This window comes from Panthera pardus, unplaced genomic scaffold (assembly GCF_024362965.1).
Source record: "Panthera pardus isolate Hobbes unplaced genomic scaffold, ASM2436296v1 HiC_scaffold_10, whole genome shotgun sequence".
In the NCBI taxonomy this organism is placed as follows: Eukaryota; Metazoa; Chordata; class Mammalia; order Carnivora; family Felidae; genus Panthera; species Panthera pardus.
This window is the reverse complement of record NW_026526655.1, coordinates 32405105-32425749: the sequence shown is the minus strand read 5'-3', so window position 1 is coordinate 32425749 and position 20645 is coordinate 32405105. Positions and strand designations below refer to the sequence as shown.

The window sequence follows — 20645 nt, the reverse complement described above, 5'->3', positions numbered from 1 at the left end:
TTAAGCATCCGACTTCAGCTCAGGTCACGATCTCACGGTCCGTGAGTTCGAGCCCCGCATCGGGCTCTGGGCTGATGGCCCAGAGCCTGGAGCCTGCTTCCGATTCTGTGTCTCCCTCTCTCTCTGCTCCTCCCCCGTTCATGCTCTGTCTCTCTCTGTCTCAAAAATAAATAAACATTAAAAAAAAAAATTTTTTTTAAAAAAAAATCGACCTAGGTGTTTGACATAATTGATAATTGTTTTCAACATGCCTTTTCCTCATACTATCATATTATGTTTATTTCACTGTACTTCTTAGTTTTTATTAACCTTGTTTAATTCACATTAGTAATTTATTTATATGTCTTCTCCCATAATAGATCCCTCAGAGCAGATACAATGTTTTAAAATTCCTTAGCTCTGAGAGCAGTGTCTTATATATATGATAGTTATGTTACATTGAATGATAGGTCAACATTTTTTTTTTTTTTGTAACAGTGGCCATACAGTTCTCCTTCATTGTAGTGTTCATTTTCAGCATTTACTTCTATGTGTCATTTTTTGTTATTTTTGTTTCATAGAGTTTATGTAAACCAGATTTTTGTCTCTTCTAATAAAAATAGTTACTAAGCTGTCTGTGAATTTTGTACAAGAATCAGTATTATAGGTTAATGAGTTATTTCTAGTTAATTGAATGCAATCTTATTCTGTGGGACCAAGATCAGAAAAAAGTATTTATCTCCCTAGTCTACATGTGTTCTGGGGCTGTTATCTTAATGCTTACAGGACTGTATTTGCATTCTTTTTTCATAATTACATATGAACTGACATAGTAATTCTTAGGCTTAAGTAAAGATCAAACCCTTTTAAATGGAAAGAAAGAAATCTGACTGCCTGTATTGACTTGATTTATTTTGAAAAATAAATGTAATTTTTATGCTAATGTTATTTAATGTTCAAACGCAAACTTAGATATAAGCCACTTAAAATTACAGCTGTCTTGGGGCGCCTGGGTGGCTCAGTCGGTTAAGCGGCCGACTTCGGCTCAAGTCGCGATCTCACGGTCCGTGAGTTCAAGCCCCACGTCAGGCTCTGTGCTGATGGCTCAGAGCCTGGAGCCTGTTTCAGATTCTGTGTCTCCCTCTCTCTCTGCCTCTCCCCTGTTCATGCTCTGTCTCTCTCTGTCTCAAAAATAAATAAACGTTAAAAAAATTTTTTTTAATAAAATAAAAAAAAAATAAAATTACAGCTGTCTTGTAACAAGACATATTTATTAGTAACATATTTATTACTATAAATATGTAATAAATTTATAAACAAAACAAAATACTAAATTCAGGAGCACTAATGGTCATGGGTAATATTTTGCCAAAACTTAGTAGTCCTTGAAATTTGAATATGTGGTGGGTTTATAGATTCTTTTTTCTAACTTTTTTTTTAATGTTTATTTATTTTGGGAGAGTGAGGGAGAGAAAGAATCCCAAGCAGGCTCTACACTGTCAGTGCAGAGCCCAATGGGGGCTCAATCCTATGAACCACAAAACTATGACGAGCCAAAATTAAGAGTCAGACCCTCAATAGACTGAGCCACCCAGGTGTCTCGGTTTACAGATTATTTTGAGCAGTATTACAGAGTGTACGATGGACTTCTCGGGGGTTCCTTGGAATGACTCAAGTCTCCTGGTTATTTAAGCCATTGCAAACCCTTTAAAAAACTTTAATTGCTTGTACAGCACAATGTAGTGTACACTTGGTCATCATTTGATGCGAATGCTTTATTTATATATTGTTTGCCTCTTTTATCTCATTAATTTGCTTTACAATTAAAGTAGCATGACTTTGGCCTGACACAGTTGAGCCCCAAAGCAGAGCTGAATTTGCTTTGCGTCTTAGTTTTTCAGTAATTCCAGAGGATTTATATTATGTAATGTTAATATGTGAATTTTAAAATTTTGTAAATACATTATTGTGGAAATTTAAGGTACAAAAAATTATTAAAGACATTTGCTGATTTCTGGGGAATATCTGTGAACTTTCATTTGGGATACCGTGATTTAGTCTCTCTCATAGTTATTCTTAAATAGATGCTACCTGATACCTTAAAAATCCTATAATCTGTGGCTCTTTATTGAATAATCTGCTTAGGTGTAGTATGAAAAATTTTGGCAAATGTCAGAATAGAAGAATTGGAATTTTGTTACCTTCAACTGTAGGGTATCTGTTAAATTTTTAAAAATAAATTTAATTTATGGTATAATTTATAAGCATAATTCTAATTTTATATAAGTTTGATGACAGTATAATTTTTGTATCTTTTAAAACTTTGTTGTTTTTAATTTTAATTTCAATATAGTTAACTAACATACAGTGTTAGTTTTAGGTGTATGGTACAGTGATTCAGCAATTCTATACATTGTCAGTGCTCATCATAAGAATACTCTTTAATCCCCATCACATATTTCACCCATCCCCCTACCCACCTCCCTTTGGCAACAGGAGAGTTCTCTATAGTTAAGAGTCTGTTTCAATTTTTACATCTTTTGTTGGCATTGACATTTGTGAAATTTGAAACAGATATGCCTGTGTTGAAAGTAGCTGACAACAGAGAATGATTTTGTGTTTGTTTTTAAGACTATTTTTTAGAGCAGTTTTAGGTCCACAGCAAAATTGAGAGGAAGGTATAGAGATTTCAACATCCCCCACGATATTGGTATATTTGTTACAATTGATGAACCTATCTTGACACATAATCACCCGAAGACCACAGTTTCACTTTAGAGTTCACTCTTGGTGTTTTGCATTCTGTGGGTTTTGACAAATGTGTAATGACATGTATCCCTTATGGTATCATACAGAGTATTTTCACTGCCCTAAAAATCCCCTGTGTTCCACCTGTTCATCCCTTCTCTGACCAACCCTTGGCAAACCACTGTTGTTTTTACTGCCTTCATGGTCAGAGTCTTACCTTTTTCAGAATGTCTTATTGTTGGAATCATACAACATGTAGCCTTTTCAGATTTATCTTTTTTCATTTAGTAATAAGCATTTAAGGTTACTCCATGTCTTTTCAGTGCTTGCTAACTCATTTCTTTTTAGTGTGGTATGATGTACCACATCTTGATTGCTTCTAAGTTTGGCAATTATGAATAAAACTACTATAAACATTTCTGTATGCGTTTTTGTGTACACATAAGTTTCCATCTCCTTTGGGTAAATACCAAGAAGCTGGATTACTAGATCATCTGGTTAGAGTATGTTTAGTTTTGTAGGAAACCAACAACCTGTCTTCCAAAGTGGCTGTACCATTTTGCATTCCCACCAGCAGTGAATGAGAATTCCTGTTGTTCCACAGCCTCGTCAGTATTTGGTGTTATCAGTGTCCTGTACTTCAGACATTCTGATAAGGTGTAATGGTATCTTGTTGTTGTTTTAATTTACATTTCCCTGATGGCGTATGATGTGGAGCATCTTATCATGGGCTTATTGCCATCTGTGTGTCTTCTGTGATGAGGTGTGTGTGAAGGTCTTTGGTCCCTATTTTAATTGATTTTTTTTTCCTTATTGTTGACTTTGAAGAGTTGTTTTTATTTTGAGTAACAGTCCTTTATCGGTTGTGTCTTCTGTAGATATTTTCTTCCAGTCTGCGGTTTGTCTTCTCATTTCTCTTGACATTGTCTTGTGTAGAGCAGAAGTTTTTAATTTCAATGAAATCTAATTTATCCGTTATTTATTTCATGGATCTTGCCTTTGATTTTGTATTTAAGAGTCATTGACATACCCAAGGTCACCCGGATTTTCTCCTGTGTTATCTTCCAGGAGTTGCATAGTTTTGCAGTTTACTTTTAGGTCTATCATCCATTTTGAGTTAATTTTTGTGAGGAGTGTAAGCTGTGTGTGTGTGTGTGTGTGTGTGTGTGTGTGTGTGTGTGTTTTATTTAAATGTCCAGTTGTTTCAGACCATTTGTTGAAAAGACAGTCTTTCCTCCATTGTATTGCCTTTGTTCCTTTGTTAAAGATAGTTAACTGTTTTTATGTGGTTCTATTTCTAGGCTGTTTTGTTCCATGGAACTTTTTTGTCCATTTTTAACCAGTACCACACTTGATTAGTATATCTGTCTTGATTACTATAGCGGTAGAGTGAATCTTGAAGTTGAGTAGTGTTAGTCTTCCCACTTTGTTGTTCTCCTTCAATACTGTATTGGCTATTCTGTGTCTTTTGCCTTTACATTTTAGAATCAGTTTGTTGATGTACACAAAATAATATGCTGGTATTTTGGTTGGGGTTGCATTGACTCTATATTTCAGATTGGGAAGAATGGGCATCTTGACAGTCTTGAGTCTTCCTATCCATTTATTCAGTTCTTTGATTTTGTTTGTTGGAGTTTTGCCATGTTCCTTATATAGATCTCAGACATATTCTGTTAGATCTGTACTTAAGTATTTTATATTTTTGGTTATTAATGTAAGTGATATTGTTTTTAATATCAAATTCCACTTGTTCATTGCTACTGTATTCATTGCTGGAAAGCTGTTGACTTTTTTATGTTAACCTTGTATCCTGCAACCTTGATGTAATCTTTTTATTAAGTTCCAAGAATTTTTTTGGTCAATTCTTTGGGATTTCTATATAGGTGATCATGTCATCTATGCCCTTTCCTTCTAAAGGGTTTCAGGAATAACTTTTTTCTTTTAATACATTAGAAACCATTTAGTTTTATTAAATATATAAAGTTCATACTTGGTCTAAATAAAGCACTTAAATAAAGCACACCACTGTGTGCTCCTTGGTGAAAAAATAGATTACAAACAATCAAGAAACATTTTTGGGGATGCCTGGGTGGCCCAGTCAGTTAAGTGTCTGACTTCCGTGCAGGTCATGATCTCACGGTTAGTGGGTTTGAGCCCCACTTTGGGCTCTGACAGCTCAGAGCCTGGAGCCTGCTTCGGATTCATTCATATTCTCTCTCTCTCTCTCTCTCTCTCTCTCTCCCCCCCCTCCTCCCCCTCCCCCACTCACACTCAGTCTCTCTCAAAAATAAATAAATGTTAAAAAAAATAAAAGCATTTTTGTTCTTCTGATACAATCATCTGAGAGTTGTGCGTTCTTTGGTTTTCAAGACTGAGGCCAATTATTTAGTAAACATGAATGTACAATAAATGTATGCCCTTGTAGAAAAGTAAGCTATACTTTTCTCTGATGTATGTGAATATTCTTTCATTTCAATCACATCAGCTGATATTCCTGACTTCTATATATTCATGACTTCACTATTATGAGGATACATCAGGATTTTAAAGGACTCCCAACTTTTTTTCCTTAAAGAGCAATTGGTATAGCAATTTATTTATAAAATTCACAGTGTTCCTTTGCCTTACTTTAATGTAGAAGAATGATGCCCTAAATACATACTTCATGTTGGTTTACATCAATGTTATATCAGCCACAAAAAGCATCTCTCATAATATTTTACATTACAGGGTCTTCAGTCTTCTGTGGAAAAGTAGATATACACAAAGCCTACCTAATATAAAAGGGTCTCATATCTTTGATGATCACTCAGCTACATGATTTCATATATTCACTAGGAACAAAGGCAGAGCATGAAATGATAATATTTGCTCTTCAAAAAATCTCAAATACTATCCAATATAAAAAAGGGTACATTGAAAATATTTGTTTGTCCAGATATCCATCCCCTTGATCCTTTGAGGCATACTATCAAATAAATTTTCTAAGTGTTTTAATTTTGAATTATTCTCTAGAGTTAATACTCTGATTTAGAGTAATTTCTGAAAAGTGTTAATGACTTGCTGCTTTTACTGTGAATTCAAGAAAAGTTGTTGATTGTTGTCATTGTGTTGAGCTTTTTATTTGTTAGGATGGAATAGTGTCTTTCAGGCTCCTTACATGTATAATCAGAATCTAGAAGTCTGTATGGTGGGGTTTTTTTTTAAGTATTTATCTTCTACCAGATTTGGTTTCAACTCTGTTGTTAATTCAAGTATTGATAAGAGTGAGATTACTGTGCTCTCTTCAGCAGCACATATACTAAATTTGGAACAATACAGAGAAGATTAGCGTGGCTCCTGTGCAAGGATGACATGCAAATTCATGAAGCGTTCCATGTTTTTTTTCACTCATATGAGGACTTTAAGAGACAAAACAGATGAACATAAGGGAAGGGAAACAAAAATAATATAAAAACAGGGAGGGGGACAAAACAGAAGAGACTCATAAATATGGAGAACAAACTGAGGGTTGCTAGAGGGGTTGTGGGAGGGGGGGATGGGCTAAATGGGTAAGGGGCACTAAGGAATCTACTCCTGAAATCATTGTTGCACTATATGCTAACTAATTTGGATGTAAATTTTAAAAAATAAAAAATAAAATTAAAAAAAGATTACTAAGGATTAAGATAGAAAAGAGAAAAAAAAGCTAATATAGTTATCTTTAACTCTTTGCAAGATAAACTGAGTATAATTTGATTATTTTGTTGACTGCTCCTTCTTCAAAAGAATTTTGCTCTCCCTGGAAAAACATATCTAGGGTTGTTAATTTTGACTCCTGTACTGTGTAGGAAAGAGGGGAGAGTGGAATGTAGTGAACTTTGAATAGCTAATGAACACTCAAAGAGATAATGACAGCATATCATGATTTGTAGTTTTAGAAAGTGGTTTTACATTCATTATCTTAATTTGGTATTCACACTACTTAGAATGGTTGATATAGAGGTTTATCTCTTTTGCTTTCTAATTGAGGAAATTGAGAAACTGTTAATCTTGTCCAAGTTGATACCTTGTAAAGTAAATAGAGATGACATGAAAATAAAAGGTTTCTTGTTCAGAGGCTCATGTACTTTCTACTGAACTACAGTCTCTTTTCTTTTTTTATGTTAAAAATTTTTTTAACATTTATTTATTTTTTGAGAGATAGAGAGAGAGAGAGACAGAGTGTGAGTGGGTGAGGGGCAGAGAGAGGGAGTCACAGATTCTGAAGCAGGCTCCATGCTCCAAGTTGTCAGCATAGAGCCTAGGGTGGCGCTGGAACTCATGAACCGTGAGATCATGAGCTGAGCTGAAGTCGGACACTTTAACCAACTGAGCCACCCAGGCACCCTAAACCAAAGTTTTCTATAGAAGATGGTATCTAGCATTTAGCAACATAGCATATGTATCTTTACCATTGTTTTGCCTTGTGACCTTGGAAATAATGATTTAACCACTTTTTACTGTGTACTCTGTTCTTCAACCAGAGTTTGATACTTGGCAATTTATGTCCCATAGAGTTATAGCACTTAAAGTGATTGAGAAGAAAGATTTAATTAATTTTAATTTTTCATTATTTGCCGAAATTATTACCTATTTTTATTTACAGTGTCATTTTTACTTATCATTATAATTGTTTTATCATTATTATTACTTTAATGAGACATTACATTATACCCACATTTCACATTTAGAATGGAAGGAAAGAACAAATTCAGAAAACTAGAGAAATGGATGCTAGAATTTATACATTCACATTAGTGCTACTTTTCCAGACAGTGATCTTGAGAAGCTATGTACTTGCTGCCATTGCTCAAAATATCCAGTGGATAGGGGGTGCCTGGGGGCTCAGTCAGTTGAGCATCTAACTTCGGCTCAGGTCATGATTTCATGGTTCATGAGTTCGAGTCCTGAGTCAGGCTCTGTGCTGACAGCTGGAAGCCTGGAGTCTGCTTCAGATTCTGTGTCTCCCTCTCTCTCTGCCCCTTCCTTGCTCATGCTCTGTCTCTCTCAAAAATAAATAAACATTAAAAAAATTTTTTTAAAAATCCAGTGGATCTCATTTTTAAAATAATGGCTATAGGATTTTATGCATCTATACAAAGATGTATCTATTCAACATGAAAATATTAACTCAGCCAACAGTTGTTGGGTTTACATGATACTGATAATTAACGTTCAGAACATTTTTAACTAGTGTGTGTAGATTCAGAAACAATGGATTTTATGAGCATTTTTGTAGAGTAGATTGATAGAATGAGTTATCTTTAAATTGATGATTGTTTTTTCCCCCTTTAGTCAGCAGATAAGCAGCGAGCTCTAGAAGAAACCAAAGCCTACACCACCCAGTCCTTAGCAAGTGTTGCGTATCTGATAAATACCTTGGCCAACAATGTCCTGCAGATGCTGGATATCCAAGCATCCCAGCTACGAAGGATGGAATCTTCAATCAATCATATTTCACAAGTGAGACCACACTGCTTTTCTATTTTGCCTATGAGGAACACTATAAACACAAGCAGTCTGTATAATGCTGGCAGGCTTTATCATGTGAGTTAACTCACATGTATGATTTGCAAAATACAAATTCAATATCAGGTTGTTTTTGATTCTTTTTGTGGAGCAATTCTCTATGAATTTGACAGGGAAGCAGATTTTAATACTTTTATTAAAATTCAGTAGTCATGTTCAAATAATCATCTTTGAGTGAAAATTTCTCTGGTTTCTTCCAACTTGTACTGAATTCCACATTTCTTTATCTTAAAAAAAAAAATTAATGTGATAGCCTAATCACTTCTTTACATTTTTTTTTCTGTTGGTAGGACTTTTGTTTAATCAGGATGGTACCATATCTCAATAAAGAAAATATTAATTTAAGTGAACTTATAAAATTATCTTTATATAAAACTTAAAAAAGTTTAATGTTATACTTTTTTCCATTGTAAAAGCCATTCCCTTAATATATAGAAAAATAAAAAAATGGAAAAACAAACCCTTTCACCACTGTTTAAACTTTTTACTTTTAATACTTTATTCCATTTTTCCTATAAATAGTTTTAAAAACGTAGCTGTGATTATATTATGTATAGAATTTTGGATTTTGTTCTTTTAACTTACTATGACAACAGATATCTTCCCATGATGTTACAAGTTCTTCATAAACATTTTCAATGGCTGTATAATATTGCATGTGTATGTCACAGCTTTCGTAACCATTTCTGTATTTGGGGCCATTTAAATAATACTGCAGTGAAAAGCCAATTTGTAATTGCAAAATGAATTTTAAAAAACATTAAAAAGATAAAGGTTTTGATCTGCCTGCTTCTCTTTGATGAGATCTTTGGAGCTTTTCTAGTTCAGCTGTCTTGTTACTGAGTAGCAGAGTTCAGGATGCTTCTGAAATTGACTAATCCAACAAATTTTCAAAGTCTGAAGCTTAATTTGTGTAATTAAATAAAATAGAGTCCAGATATGAGAAGACTCACTTATATTTGCTATTTGAAAGTTCACCAAACTGATTTAGAGGGACTTCTTGTTATTTAATACTATTTAATCTTAAAAATGTATTTGCCACTGTAAGGTTTTCTTTACATCCCATATGAAATTCTGTAGACATTGTATAATTTACTGCTTGCTATATTGCTGTATCTCTTAAAGTAAAAAACAAACCCTCCCCCAAACCCCCCAAGAATTGGTGAGTTTTAACGAGAAGTAAATTTTATTTGGAAGTGACCCCTTAGAAGAAATAATAATAATGAAATAGATGAACTTGGTTTTCTGTAAAAGGAGGGATATTGACAAATTACTAATCTGATAGAGAATTTTGGGGTTTACAATTAAGAGTTTTAGAATTTCTGCATATTTGAAGTCTTAGCAAAGGACCAAAAAAGACTATGAGAAGAAAAGTTCAAATGCAGAAGAGACATTAATAGAGTTTCTAAAAAGGATGAACAATTTGTTATTAGTTTGTGAAAGTAGAAGAGATTGTGAAGATAGATGATGACAATAAGCAAATAATAATGAAAGATAATCATCTGTTTTTTAAAAGTAATCTCTATACCCAACGTGGGGCTCAAACTTATGCCTCTGAGATCAAGAGTCAGATGCTTTACTGACTGAACCAACCAGGTGCCCTGATAATCATCTGTTTTTTGATTAGAATTCTGTACTACTTTGGTAGAGAAGGGTAGCAGTTTTTTTTTAATTTTTAAAAAATTTTTATTTTTTGAGAGAGAGAGAAAATGAGATGGAGAGGGGCAGAGCGAGAGGGAGACACAGAATCTGAAGCAGGCTCCAGGCTCTGAGCTGTCAGCACAGAGCCCAATGTGGGGCTCGAACCCATGAACGGTGAGATCATGACCTGAGCCGAAGTCAGCTGCCCAACTGACTGAGCCACCCAGGCACCTGAGAAAGGTAGCAGTCTTAAGGAGGAAGGTGAATAAGTCTACTCTAAGTTGTAATTATATGTATGAATTCAGTTAATGAGAACATTTTATTTTTGAGTGTCACATAAATCTACATATAATTAATAGTCTAATTAGTGCTGTCTTTTAAAGCCATTTTAATGGAGTAAGTGAAAAATGGGAGAGATGAATGGATAGAGATTAGTAGGTCAGAAATAACAGGGGCCAGGGGCACCTTGGTGGCTCAGTCGGTTAAGCATCAGACTTCGGCTCAGGTCATGATCTCATGGTTCATGAGTTCGAGCCCCACATCGGGCTCTCTGGTATTAGCACAGAGCCTAGAGCCTGCTTTGGATCCTGTCTGCACCCGCCTCCCCCACTGGTTCTGTCTGTCTGTCTGTCTCACTTTCTCTCAAATATATGTAAACTTAAAAAAAAAAAAAAAGGGAAATAACAGGGGCCTGAGTCAGAGCTGTCAAGAATATGTTGACTCTTCTTCATTTGAAGTTGAACAATCCCTGGAAGGGTGAGGGATCTGCAGTTGTATAATACCTGTTAAGTCTATACAAAAGAGTATGCTGGGTGAGAGGTTGAATAGGAGAAATGGGCTGATGGAGGTTATAGCTAAGAAATAAGTAAATTTTAAAAATTATATATTTTTTAGTATTTGCCTTAAGGGTTGAAATAATTTTCAGTTATACTTAATGCACAGGTAGAGTCCTTTGTTTTAAAAGTCAATTGAGGGCATCTCTGTGGCTCGGTTAGTTGAGTGTCCAACTTTTGATTTCACCTCAGGTCATGATCTTGTAGTTTGTGAGTTTGAGCCCCGAAGCAGGCTCTGTACTGTCAGTGCAGAGCCTGCTTTGGATTCTCTGTCTCCTGGTTTCTCTTCCTCTCTCTCTCTCACCCTCTCTCTCTCAAAAATAAATTAAATAAATAAACATTAAAAAAGAAAAGTCAGTTGAACATCAGAGTTATTTGATACTCTTTAGACTGAAAGATTATAGTATGAGAAAACATTTTCTGTTTACAAAGCAAATACTTAGTAAATACTCTAAATACAAGGATTGGCAAACCTTTTCTGTGAAGGACCAGCTAGTCAATATTTTAGGCTTTGTGGGCCACATATGTAGTATCAGTTTCATGTTATTCTCTGTGTGCGTGTGTATTTAAACAACTATTTAAAAATGTAAAAAGCTATTCTAACTTGTAGGTCGTATAAAAGCAGTCTGCAGGCCAGATTTAGCATGTAGGCTGTAGTTTTTGCAACCCCTTGTTCTTAAATACTGTTATTTTCTAATGTTTGGTAATTATATTTATATTTATTATTATTATTATTATTATGCTATATTAAGAATATTACTATGTTTTTAGAGGGAGCCAGAACGTTCTTATGATATCTTGAGATTAGATTTTCCTTTCCTTTCCTTTCCTTTCCTTTCCTTTCCTTTCCTTTCCTTTCCTTTCCTTTCCTTTCCTTTCCTTTCCATTTCTTTCCGTTTTTCTTTTCTTTTCTTTTCTTTTTTCTTTTCTTTTCTCTTTTCTTTTGTCTTTCTATCTTTCTTTCTTTTTTTTTTTTTTTTTTGGCATTTTGAGCAAAAGTATTAGGTTTAGAGAATTTGGAGAGAAGATTGGATTGAAGAAGGAAAGAAATGGAGGTTCAGTCAGGTCAAAGACCAGATCACATATTTATTGGAATGCTAGTAGGTATTAAGAGTTGTTTTGTAGGAGTTGTCTGGTAGAGTGGTTCAGGACTAGGAGATACTAGATCTCTGATGTATTTGATTTCTTTCCTCATCAGTATCTTTTTTCTGTGTCATGGGTAGGAACCTTATCACTTTTCAGCCGCCTAGTGCTCTACCTCTTTTCTCCATATGTTTGGGAGTGGGGAGGGTCAGGGATCTAAGTTTTACTTTGATTCTTCTGCTGACTTGTGTGACATTTGACTTGAACTTCAGTTTTCTCATCTGTAAAATGATAAGACTGATTAGATGATATCTGAGCTATTTTCCATTTGGAATTCTTTATTCTTTTGAGGTTCCTACAAATGAACTTGATTTATATTTGCTTTTTTTCTTTCTATTCTGCTGGCTCTGCTATTCACCTCAGTCTGTGCCCCGCTGCCTCAACCCTCCATCACTCTGATATAACTGAACTAGTTTCTAAATTATTCTGAATTAGAATCTGAAGATGGGAATTCCATTGACTTAGCCAACTGAATGGCAGAGGTTTTAAAAAACAAAATAGAATTGATTACGAATATTTAGTATCAGACTTTTTTGTACTAAACATAGTATGAAGTAGTGCACTAATTTACACCACACTCACCATATCCATAAGAAGTATTAGGATAGCTTCTTGATGTAGATTACTTAGGTAGTTTAAGGGTGGCAATTTAGTTTTTATTTTTTATTTATTTTTTAAAGATTTTATTTTTAGGGCATCTGGGTGGCTCAGTCAGTTGAGCGTCTGACTTCAGCTCAGGTCATTATCTCACATTTTATGAGTTTGAGCCCCACATTGGCTTGCTATCGTCAGCCTGTCAACACAGAGCCCACTTTAGATCCTCTGCCCCCTCTCTCTGCCCCTCCCCAACTTGTGCTCTCTCAGAAATAAATATTTTTAAAAAATTTATTTTTAAGTAATCTCTACACCCATTGTGGGGCTCAAACTCACAACCCTGAGGTCAAGAGTCACATGTTCCACTGACTCAGCCAGCCAGGTGCCCCAAGGATGGCAATTAAAAAAATTTTTTTTAAACATTTATTTTTGAGGGACAGATAGAGGCAGAGTATGAGTGGGGGAGGAGCAGAGAGAGAGGGAGACACAGAATCTGAAGCAGACTCCAGGCTCTGAACTGTCAGCACAGAGCCCGATGTTGGGCTCGAACCCACAAACTATGAGATCATGATCTGAGCCGAAGTCGGATGCTTAGCCGACTAAGCCACTCAGGCGCCTCCCAAGGGTGGCAATTTTAAAGAAATCCTATCTCTAGCTTTGTTGCTGTTATCTTATTTCTTTGGAAGCATATTATTTAAAAAGCTAACAAATTTTTAATTTTAAAACTGAGAGTAGGAGTTAAATTAACATTAAATATTTTTCAAAAATATATAGTTATCAGAACAAACATTTAATTTTACTGAATTACTTGTATAAACATACATAGCTACTTTTAAGTCAGTATAGCATTATGTGTAAGGATGAATGCTATTTACTATGTCCTTGACTTTGTGTCCATTTCTGGTTAGTTAAAAAAAAAAAGGTTTATGAGAACATTATTCAAACTAAAATTCTTTTTTTTAAATATATTTTTTAAGTTTACTTATTTCTTTTTGAGAGAGACAGAGACAGTGTGAGCAGGGGAGGGGCAGAGAGAGAGGGGGAGAGAGAGAATCTCAAGCAGGCTTCTCACTGCCAGCACAGAGCCTGACATGGGGCCAAACTCACAAACCGTGAGATGACCTGAGCGGAAACCAAGAGTTGGATGCTTAATGGACTGAGCCACCCAGGTCCCCCAAACTAAAATTCTTATAAGCTTATAAACTAAAAATTTTCCAAGCCAGGACTGTTGCTTTTCTCAACTTAACCTAAAGAGTCAATACTGTCTACATTCAGTTCATCATGGCTTAAAGTGTATTTATTTTGAGACAGAGTGTGTGGTGTGAGTGTGAGGTGGGGGAGGGGCAGAGTGAGAGAGGCTACGAATCCCAAGCAGACCACACGCTGTCAATGCAGAGCCGGACTTGGAATTCTGTCCCACGAACCATGAGGTCGTGACCTGAGCTGAAATCAAGAGGTGGACACTTAACCGACTCAGCCACCCAAGTGCCCCCTCATTATGGCTTAGAAGAAGATCAGGGGGTTCAAAGGCAACATAAAGAACTTAAAGAGGGGGCGCCTGGGTGGCTCAGTCAGTTGAGCGGCCGACTTCAGCTCAGGTCATGATCTCGCGGTCCGTGAGTTCGAGCCCCACGTCGGGCTCTGTGCTGACGGCTCAGAGCCTGGAGCCTGTTTCAGATTCTGTGTCTCCCTCTCTCTCTGACCCTCCCCCATTCATGCTCTGTCTGTCTCTGTCTCAAAAATAAATAAACGTTAAAAAAAAAAAAAATTAAAAAAAAAAAAAAACTTAAAGAGTAGTGTTCTTCCCACTCTAAGAGCTGACTAGAATTTATTTGGCCAGCTGTTGAAGTAGTTAGCAGAGAGTAAAGGAAATAGGAAGGAATGATTATTAAATGCTATAAGAAGGGAAGTAATTCTTCTCAAGGGCTAGATACTAAAAGGCGGTGGAAGTTCTAACCCCTGAGGAACTTACCATGTAAGGTAATTTTTAAAAATTTATTTATTTATTTTGAGAGAAAGAGAGAGAGTGTGCATGTGTGAGCAGGGGAGGGGCAGAGAGAGAGAGGGAGAGAGAGAATCCCATGCAGGCTCTGTCCTGTCAGCACACAGCCCAACTGGGAGTTTGAACTCATGAACTGTGAGATCATGACCTGAGTTGAAATCAAGAGCTGGACATTTAACCAACTGAGCCACCCAGGAGTCCCAGGTAATTTTTTGTTTAAAAAACTTTGTAGCCTTGGGGTGTCTGTGTGCTCTTTCAGTTAAGCGTCCGACTCGATCTCAGCTCAGGCCTTGATCTCAAGGTTGTGAGTTCAGGTCCCACACTGGGCTCCGTGCTGGGCATGAAGCCTACTTAAGAACAAACTTTATAGCCTTGTTTAAAAATTCAATTTTAAATTAAGGAGATCCTTTGAAAGGTTATCAATATGTAATTATTCATAGAAGATAGGGTTTATACAGTTTTTAAATTCTTACGTATAGTTTATATCGTTTTATAAAAAATGAATAAGTGAAAATTGCCATTTAGTAATAACTAATTTGTTTTATGAAAGATGAATAATTTAAAGCCTATTTGTCATTTAAATAATTAAATGCTTATTTGAAACATTAACTTATAATTAAAAAATTGAGACATACTTGAAAACACCCAACTTAGTTGAGTTATTCCACCATAGCTATTTGCAGATGTTTTCTCACGCTGATGATCAGCTGAAGTAGTACTGTCCAGTACAGTCACCTTTTGATTATCTGTGTTAATGGGCCACAATGATGCATGGGTAATCCTAAAACAAAGTACTTTATACAGTACCTGCCTGGTATCTGTTGTGGCCTGAGCATGTGTTTGGATCCATGAAGGAGATGTAGGAGTGGGTCTCAGGCTTGCAAGGGAGTTGGGAGCCATTATGGTTACCTGAGGGTGATAAGAGGTATCCTAGAGAGCTTGGGTTTGGCACTACTTGGCTAAAGTGTCATGGGGGAAGCCCACAGCATGTGAGACCAGACTTGGCAATAGCCAAGAGAGAGAAACAAATAGAGAAACAATAGAGAAATTAATAAGGATCTGTTAATAGGAATAGACCACACAGTTGCAGTGACATTATTTGGTGTATTTTTTGGTTAACAGGTAACAAACAATAGTAGTATTTATTAGAAGTTACTTGCATTAGTTTTGGTCATCTTTGCTAAACACATTTTTTACTTGCCACAGGTAAATGCTATTATTGAGACCTCTACTAAATAAGACTAAATTTATTATCATGTAACCAACAACTCTAGAAGTGACAGGATAAATTTGAAATACTTTTTTTTCTATTAAAATTCTTCCTAAATATCAATATTGAACTTGTACTTCCAAAATTTAACTTTAACGCATTTTAGTTTTGTAATTTCAAAGAATATGAAAAGGCAAGGCAATGATGATTACTGAAGGCTATGAATTTGACTTAGGAAAAACAGAGTAGCCATATTTTTAATAAAAAAATATAAGAGCTTTAAAAAAATTATTTTAAAACTAATAATTGGCTGTGAGTTGATGAATGTTGAAGCTGGATTTTAGGTATATAGAGGAGTGTTCATTCTGTTACTCCATCTAATTTGAATGTGATTTTCCCCAAGAGAAACCTTTGAAAAATTTGAAGTAGGTGATTGCTGAAAATTTCAGAATGTTATAGACCAAACTTTCTTCTTCTTCCTTATGGAGTAGATTTATTGTTCTCTGTTATTATTCAGATTCCAAATAAAATCATAGCTATCTATTTTCTGAAGATATATTTGATTCACAAGAACTCCTACAGTTCAACCTAGTGTGGTAGTATGATGGGAAGAATACAACTTACGCTCTTTGATTTTCTTAACCATATATTACTTTTATTACTGTATATGTTTTTAAAAAGTTAACGACACCAAATATCTATACTTATCCAGTCGCTAGAGACATTAATCTTAAGTCAACTCTTGTAACAAGTCTGGAAACAATTGATATTTGAGAGTGCATAATGTAAGGATAAGTGAATTAGTCTCTCCTCTAGATCATTGGTTCTCAATCCAGGTAGTTTTACCCCTGCAGAGACATTTGGCACTGCAGACATTTTTGGTTGTCACAACTTGGGGTGCTCTTGGTATCTTCTGGGATGCTTCTTCACATTGTACAATACTCAGGACAGCTTCCCACAACAAAGAATGATCTGGCCCCAAGTCTCAATAGTGTCTCTGTTGAGAAGCCCTGCTCTAGTTTTTCCCAGATGTAGGTATTCTTTTAAAATAGACAACTAGAATATTATATAGTGAAACTAAATTCTTTTGATTTTCCATGTATATATCCTGTTAAGAATTATGTTTTAGAGCATGCATTCAGTTTTTACTGGTAATTAATACAAGAAGCAACATTTTTGTCTTCAGAATTCCTTCAACCAAATCCTTTTAGAGTTTAGTCCTGGGAAAATTGTCCCTTCCTCATGAAGGGATATATTTCCTTGTAATTCATTGTACTTTGCCTTCTCTCCTAGGAAGATGTAAGAGCCCAATTTTATGTCCTTTTATAGCAACTAGCCCTTATTTAGGCTCATAGGTCTGAGATCTTTTTCTTTGCTATACTGGTTTTTGTTTTATCCTTAGCATAAAGGTTTGTGGGTTTGGGCTGTGTGTTTGTGTGTATATAAAGAGAACATAGAAGTAATATGTAAATGCCCCAGTCACCAGGTATGATCAAATGTTTTGAGTGCTTTTTTTAAAAAAAAAGCCTCAATTTTTTCAAACAATTAAAAAAAGTGCTTACTATAAAAGGTAACTATATATTAGTGCAGATATGGAAAGTTGCTTCCCCATTTTTATTTTGTAGAGATTTATTCATATTTCCAGCATGAAAATTTGAAATTGAAGTTTCAGTTTGCAGTAAGCTTAGAATTCTACTATGATTGCTTGAGTTTGCATTCTTATGGCTTCATTTTTGAATAGGATAATTATGTTTCTAAAAACTCCATGGAGGGGCTCAGTTGGTTAAGCATCTGACTCTTGATTTCGGCTCAGGTCATGATCTCACAGTTTGTGAGTTTCAGTCTGGCATTGGGCTCTGTGTTGGTGCCCCCCCCCCCCCAAAACAAATAAACTTAAAAAAATAAAAAGTGGGGTGGAAACAATGTCTCAAGAAAATAACATTCTCTGATAAATTTTCCTTTATTGATGTGTTTAAGACCAGTTATATAAAAAATAGGTACAAAAATGTGCCTATTTTCTTTGGTTTTTGTTTATTTTGAAGTGTACTTAATATATATGAAATCTTCTTAGCCCATATTTTTAATGATTTAGGATGTGACTCATTAAAAATTATTCAAAATGAGATTTTTATTTCTCTGAAGTTAAAAATAAGTAAATACCAACATTGTCACTAATATACAAATTTCTTTTTTTCTGTTACAGCTCTACCAAGTAGTTGAAAAGGAAAGCAGATTTTGTCATTTTTACTTAACATGCTCAGAAAAAGCTCAAAGATTATTTTTGTTTTAAAAAGAAATACTTAAATGATAAAGTTACTACCTTGGCCAGTCTTTGATTTGATACTTTATTTAGATACTAGTTGTGAAGCTTACAGATCCTGTTGGCTTTTAGTCTTTTGGCTGAGGGGCACCTGGGTGGCTCGGTTGAGTGTCCAACTTCAGTTCAGGTTATGATTTCATAGTTTGTGCGTTTGAGCCCCACGTCAGGCTCTGTGCTGACAGCTCAGAGCCTGGAGCCTGCTTCAGATCTATGTCTTTCTCTCTCTCTGCCCTTCCCCTGCTTGCGCTCTGTCTCTCTGTCTCTCTCAAAAATAAACAAACATTTAAAAAAATTGTTTTTAAGTCTTTTCATTGAAATAAGAGGCTTTGAATTTGTTTCAAGTTTCCTTCATACCGTAGGTAGTTTAAGAGGATAGATAATCAGCTTTCATATTTCATAAAGTGATATTTAATACTGTCATATGGTTATCTTCTCTGTATTATTACAGATATTTTATTTTTTATTTTTGAAAAACGTTTTGAAAGTGTTTTTTATTTTTGAAGTTTGTGTATTTATTTTGAGAGAGACAGAGACAGTGGGAGTGAGTGAGGGGCAGAGAGAGAGGGAGAAAGAATCCCAAGCAGGCTCTGCACTGACAGCACAAACTCTTGATTTCCACTCAGGTCATGATCTTGTGGTTTGTGGGTTTGAGCCCTGCATCAGGCTCTGTGCTGGGAGTGTGGAGCCTGCTTGGGATTCTCTCTCTCTCCCTCCCTCTCTGCTCCTCCCCAGCTCTCTCTCTCTCTCTCTCTCTCTCTCTCTCTCTTTTAACATAAATAAAAACACTTTAAAAAATTAAAAAATATAAAATAATTGCTCTTCATATGCCACTAAATTACAGCCTGCTGTTTGAAAATGCTGTTAAATAGTATTAATTAAATTAATAGGAAACATAGTATTATCTGTGTACCGAAATTCACCCTCTATTAGCAAATGGAAAAGTAAAAAAAACACATCCTATGTGAACATTTAATAAACCCAATAAATTAATGAAATATTTTATGAGTATTGTGTCATAAAAAACAATTTTTTTTGTAAAAAAATGTTAACATTGTATTTATATTTTAGGCCCCCCCCTTTTTTTTTAAACGTTTATTTATTTATTGAAAGAAGACACAGCATGAGCAGGGGAGGGGTAGAGAGAGAGGGAGTCACAGATTCTGAAGCAGACTCCCATGTTCTGAGCTGTCATCACAGAGCCTGATGTGGGGCTCGAACTCACGAACTGCAAGATCATGACCTGGGCCGAAGTTGGACGCTCACCCTACTGAGCCACCCAGGCTCCTTTTTTTTTTTCTCCTTTTTTTTTTTTTTTTTTTTTTTAATAGAAAAGGCATTTAAACACCAATGGAAATTACACTAATAGGTTATTTTAAAATGTAACCAACTTAACCACTGGGGCTTTCTTGATCATTGTATTAGTATAAATATAAATGGGGTTTGGGAAAAAATTAGCATGCTTTAACCCAAGGATTGGCAAACTTTTTCTGTAAAGGCCCAGCTAATAAATATTTTAGGCTTTGCAGGCCATACAGTCTTTGTTACAACATTCATCTCTGCCTTTGTAATATGAAAATATGTAAGTGAGTAGAATGGCAGTGGTCCAATAAAATTTTATGTATAGAAACTGAAATTTGAATTCTGTATAATTTTCACATGTCATGGCACTAATTTTCTTTAGACTTTTTAAAACCATTAAAACATGTAAATACCACTCCTGGGTTGTAAAAACAAAAAACTCCAGGTGGTAAAAAACTTAGTGGGCCAGATTTGGTCTGCCAGCCATGATTTGCCAGCCCTTGCTTTAGCCTAGAAATGGAGAAAGCCAGTAGGTCCAAAAAGGAGAAAATTTAGCAATTGGGGTTAAGAATATAAATAATGATGTTAAGTCACTGAGCACCTATATTTTGACTTTCCGGTTATTAGAACTATACATTCTCGTGTTGCACTTATATTATATTTTTCAGACCGTTGATATTCATAAAGAGAAAGTTGCAAGAAGAGAGATTGGTATTTTGACTACCAATAAAAACACTTCAAGGACACATAAGATTATTGCTCCAGCCAATCTTGAACGACCAGTTCGTTATATTAGAAAACCTATTGACTATACAATTCTAGATGATATTGGACATGGAGTAAAGGTAAGTATAATTTTTGTCAGCCTTTTAAAAATAGCAGTCCATAATGAAACACTTTAGAAAATGAAGCTTTTATCTTTTCTGGAGGCCCAAGTTTTGGCCCAGTTGTGGTTCTGAAGATTCCTTACTACTATAACTATTTTATCCTTCTTGCTTCTTCTTAGTGCTATGTTGTCAAGTTTTAAGCAGTCATCTGTAAATGAAATGCATTTATTTAAACAGTTATGATAATACCTCATGTAGATTGGGCACATAAGTGTGGTATAATTTCTGTAGTCTTTTAATGACTTAATATGACTGATTAAAAGATTACTTAGCATGTTATTAAAGTATTTACCTTACCTCAAGAATTTATCAGCAAGCTTCTGGCATTAGTTTTCAGAAAGAACATATGTAAACAAACATGTACTTTGAATTTTTCTAAAATAATTCTGTCTTAACATTTGGCTGAGAATAGTGTAGACAAAAGTAATATATGAATTAA

The 20645-nt window shown here is 35.1% G+C and overlaps 1 protein-coding gene and 1 non-coding gene across 51 annotated transcripts in view; both read left to right on the top strand.

The window, feature by feature from the left end:
• The window catches only part of ABI2 (abl interactor 2), a 122397-nt gene that overhangs the window by 49820 nt on the left and 51932 nt on the right, over positions 1 to 20645 (top strand). For all 50 annotated transcript variants that reach the window (XM_053905968.1, XM_053905960.1, XM_053905905.1 and 47 more), the window contains exons 2-3: positions 8044 to 8211; positions 19988 to 20164. In XM_053905968.1, the coding sequence (XP_053761943.1) occupies positions 8044 to 8211; positions 19988 to 20164 (345 nt within the window). The remainder of the gene's footprint in view (positions 1 to 8043; positions 8212 to 19987; positions 20165 to 20645) is intronic.
• On the top strand, positions 6005 to 6111 carry LOC128772862 (U6 spliceosomal RNA). The gene has a single exon (XR_008416968.1). It is a non-coding gene; the product is annotated as a U6 spliceosomal RNA (small nuclear RNA).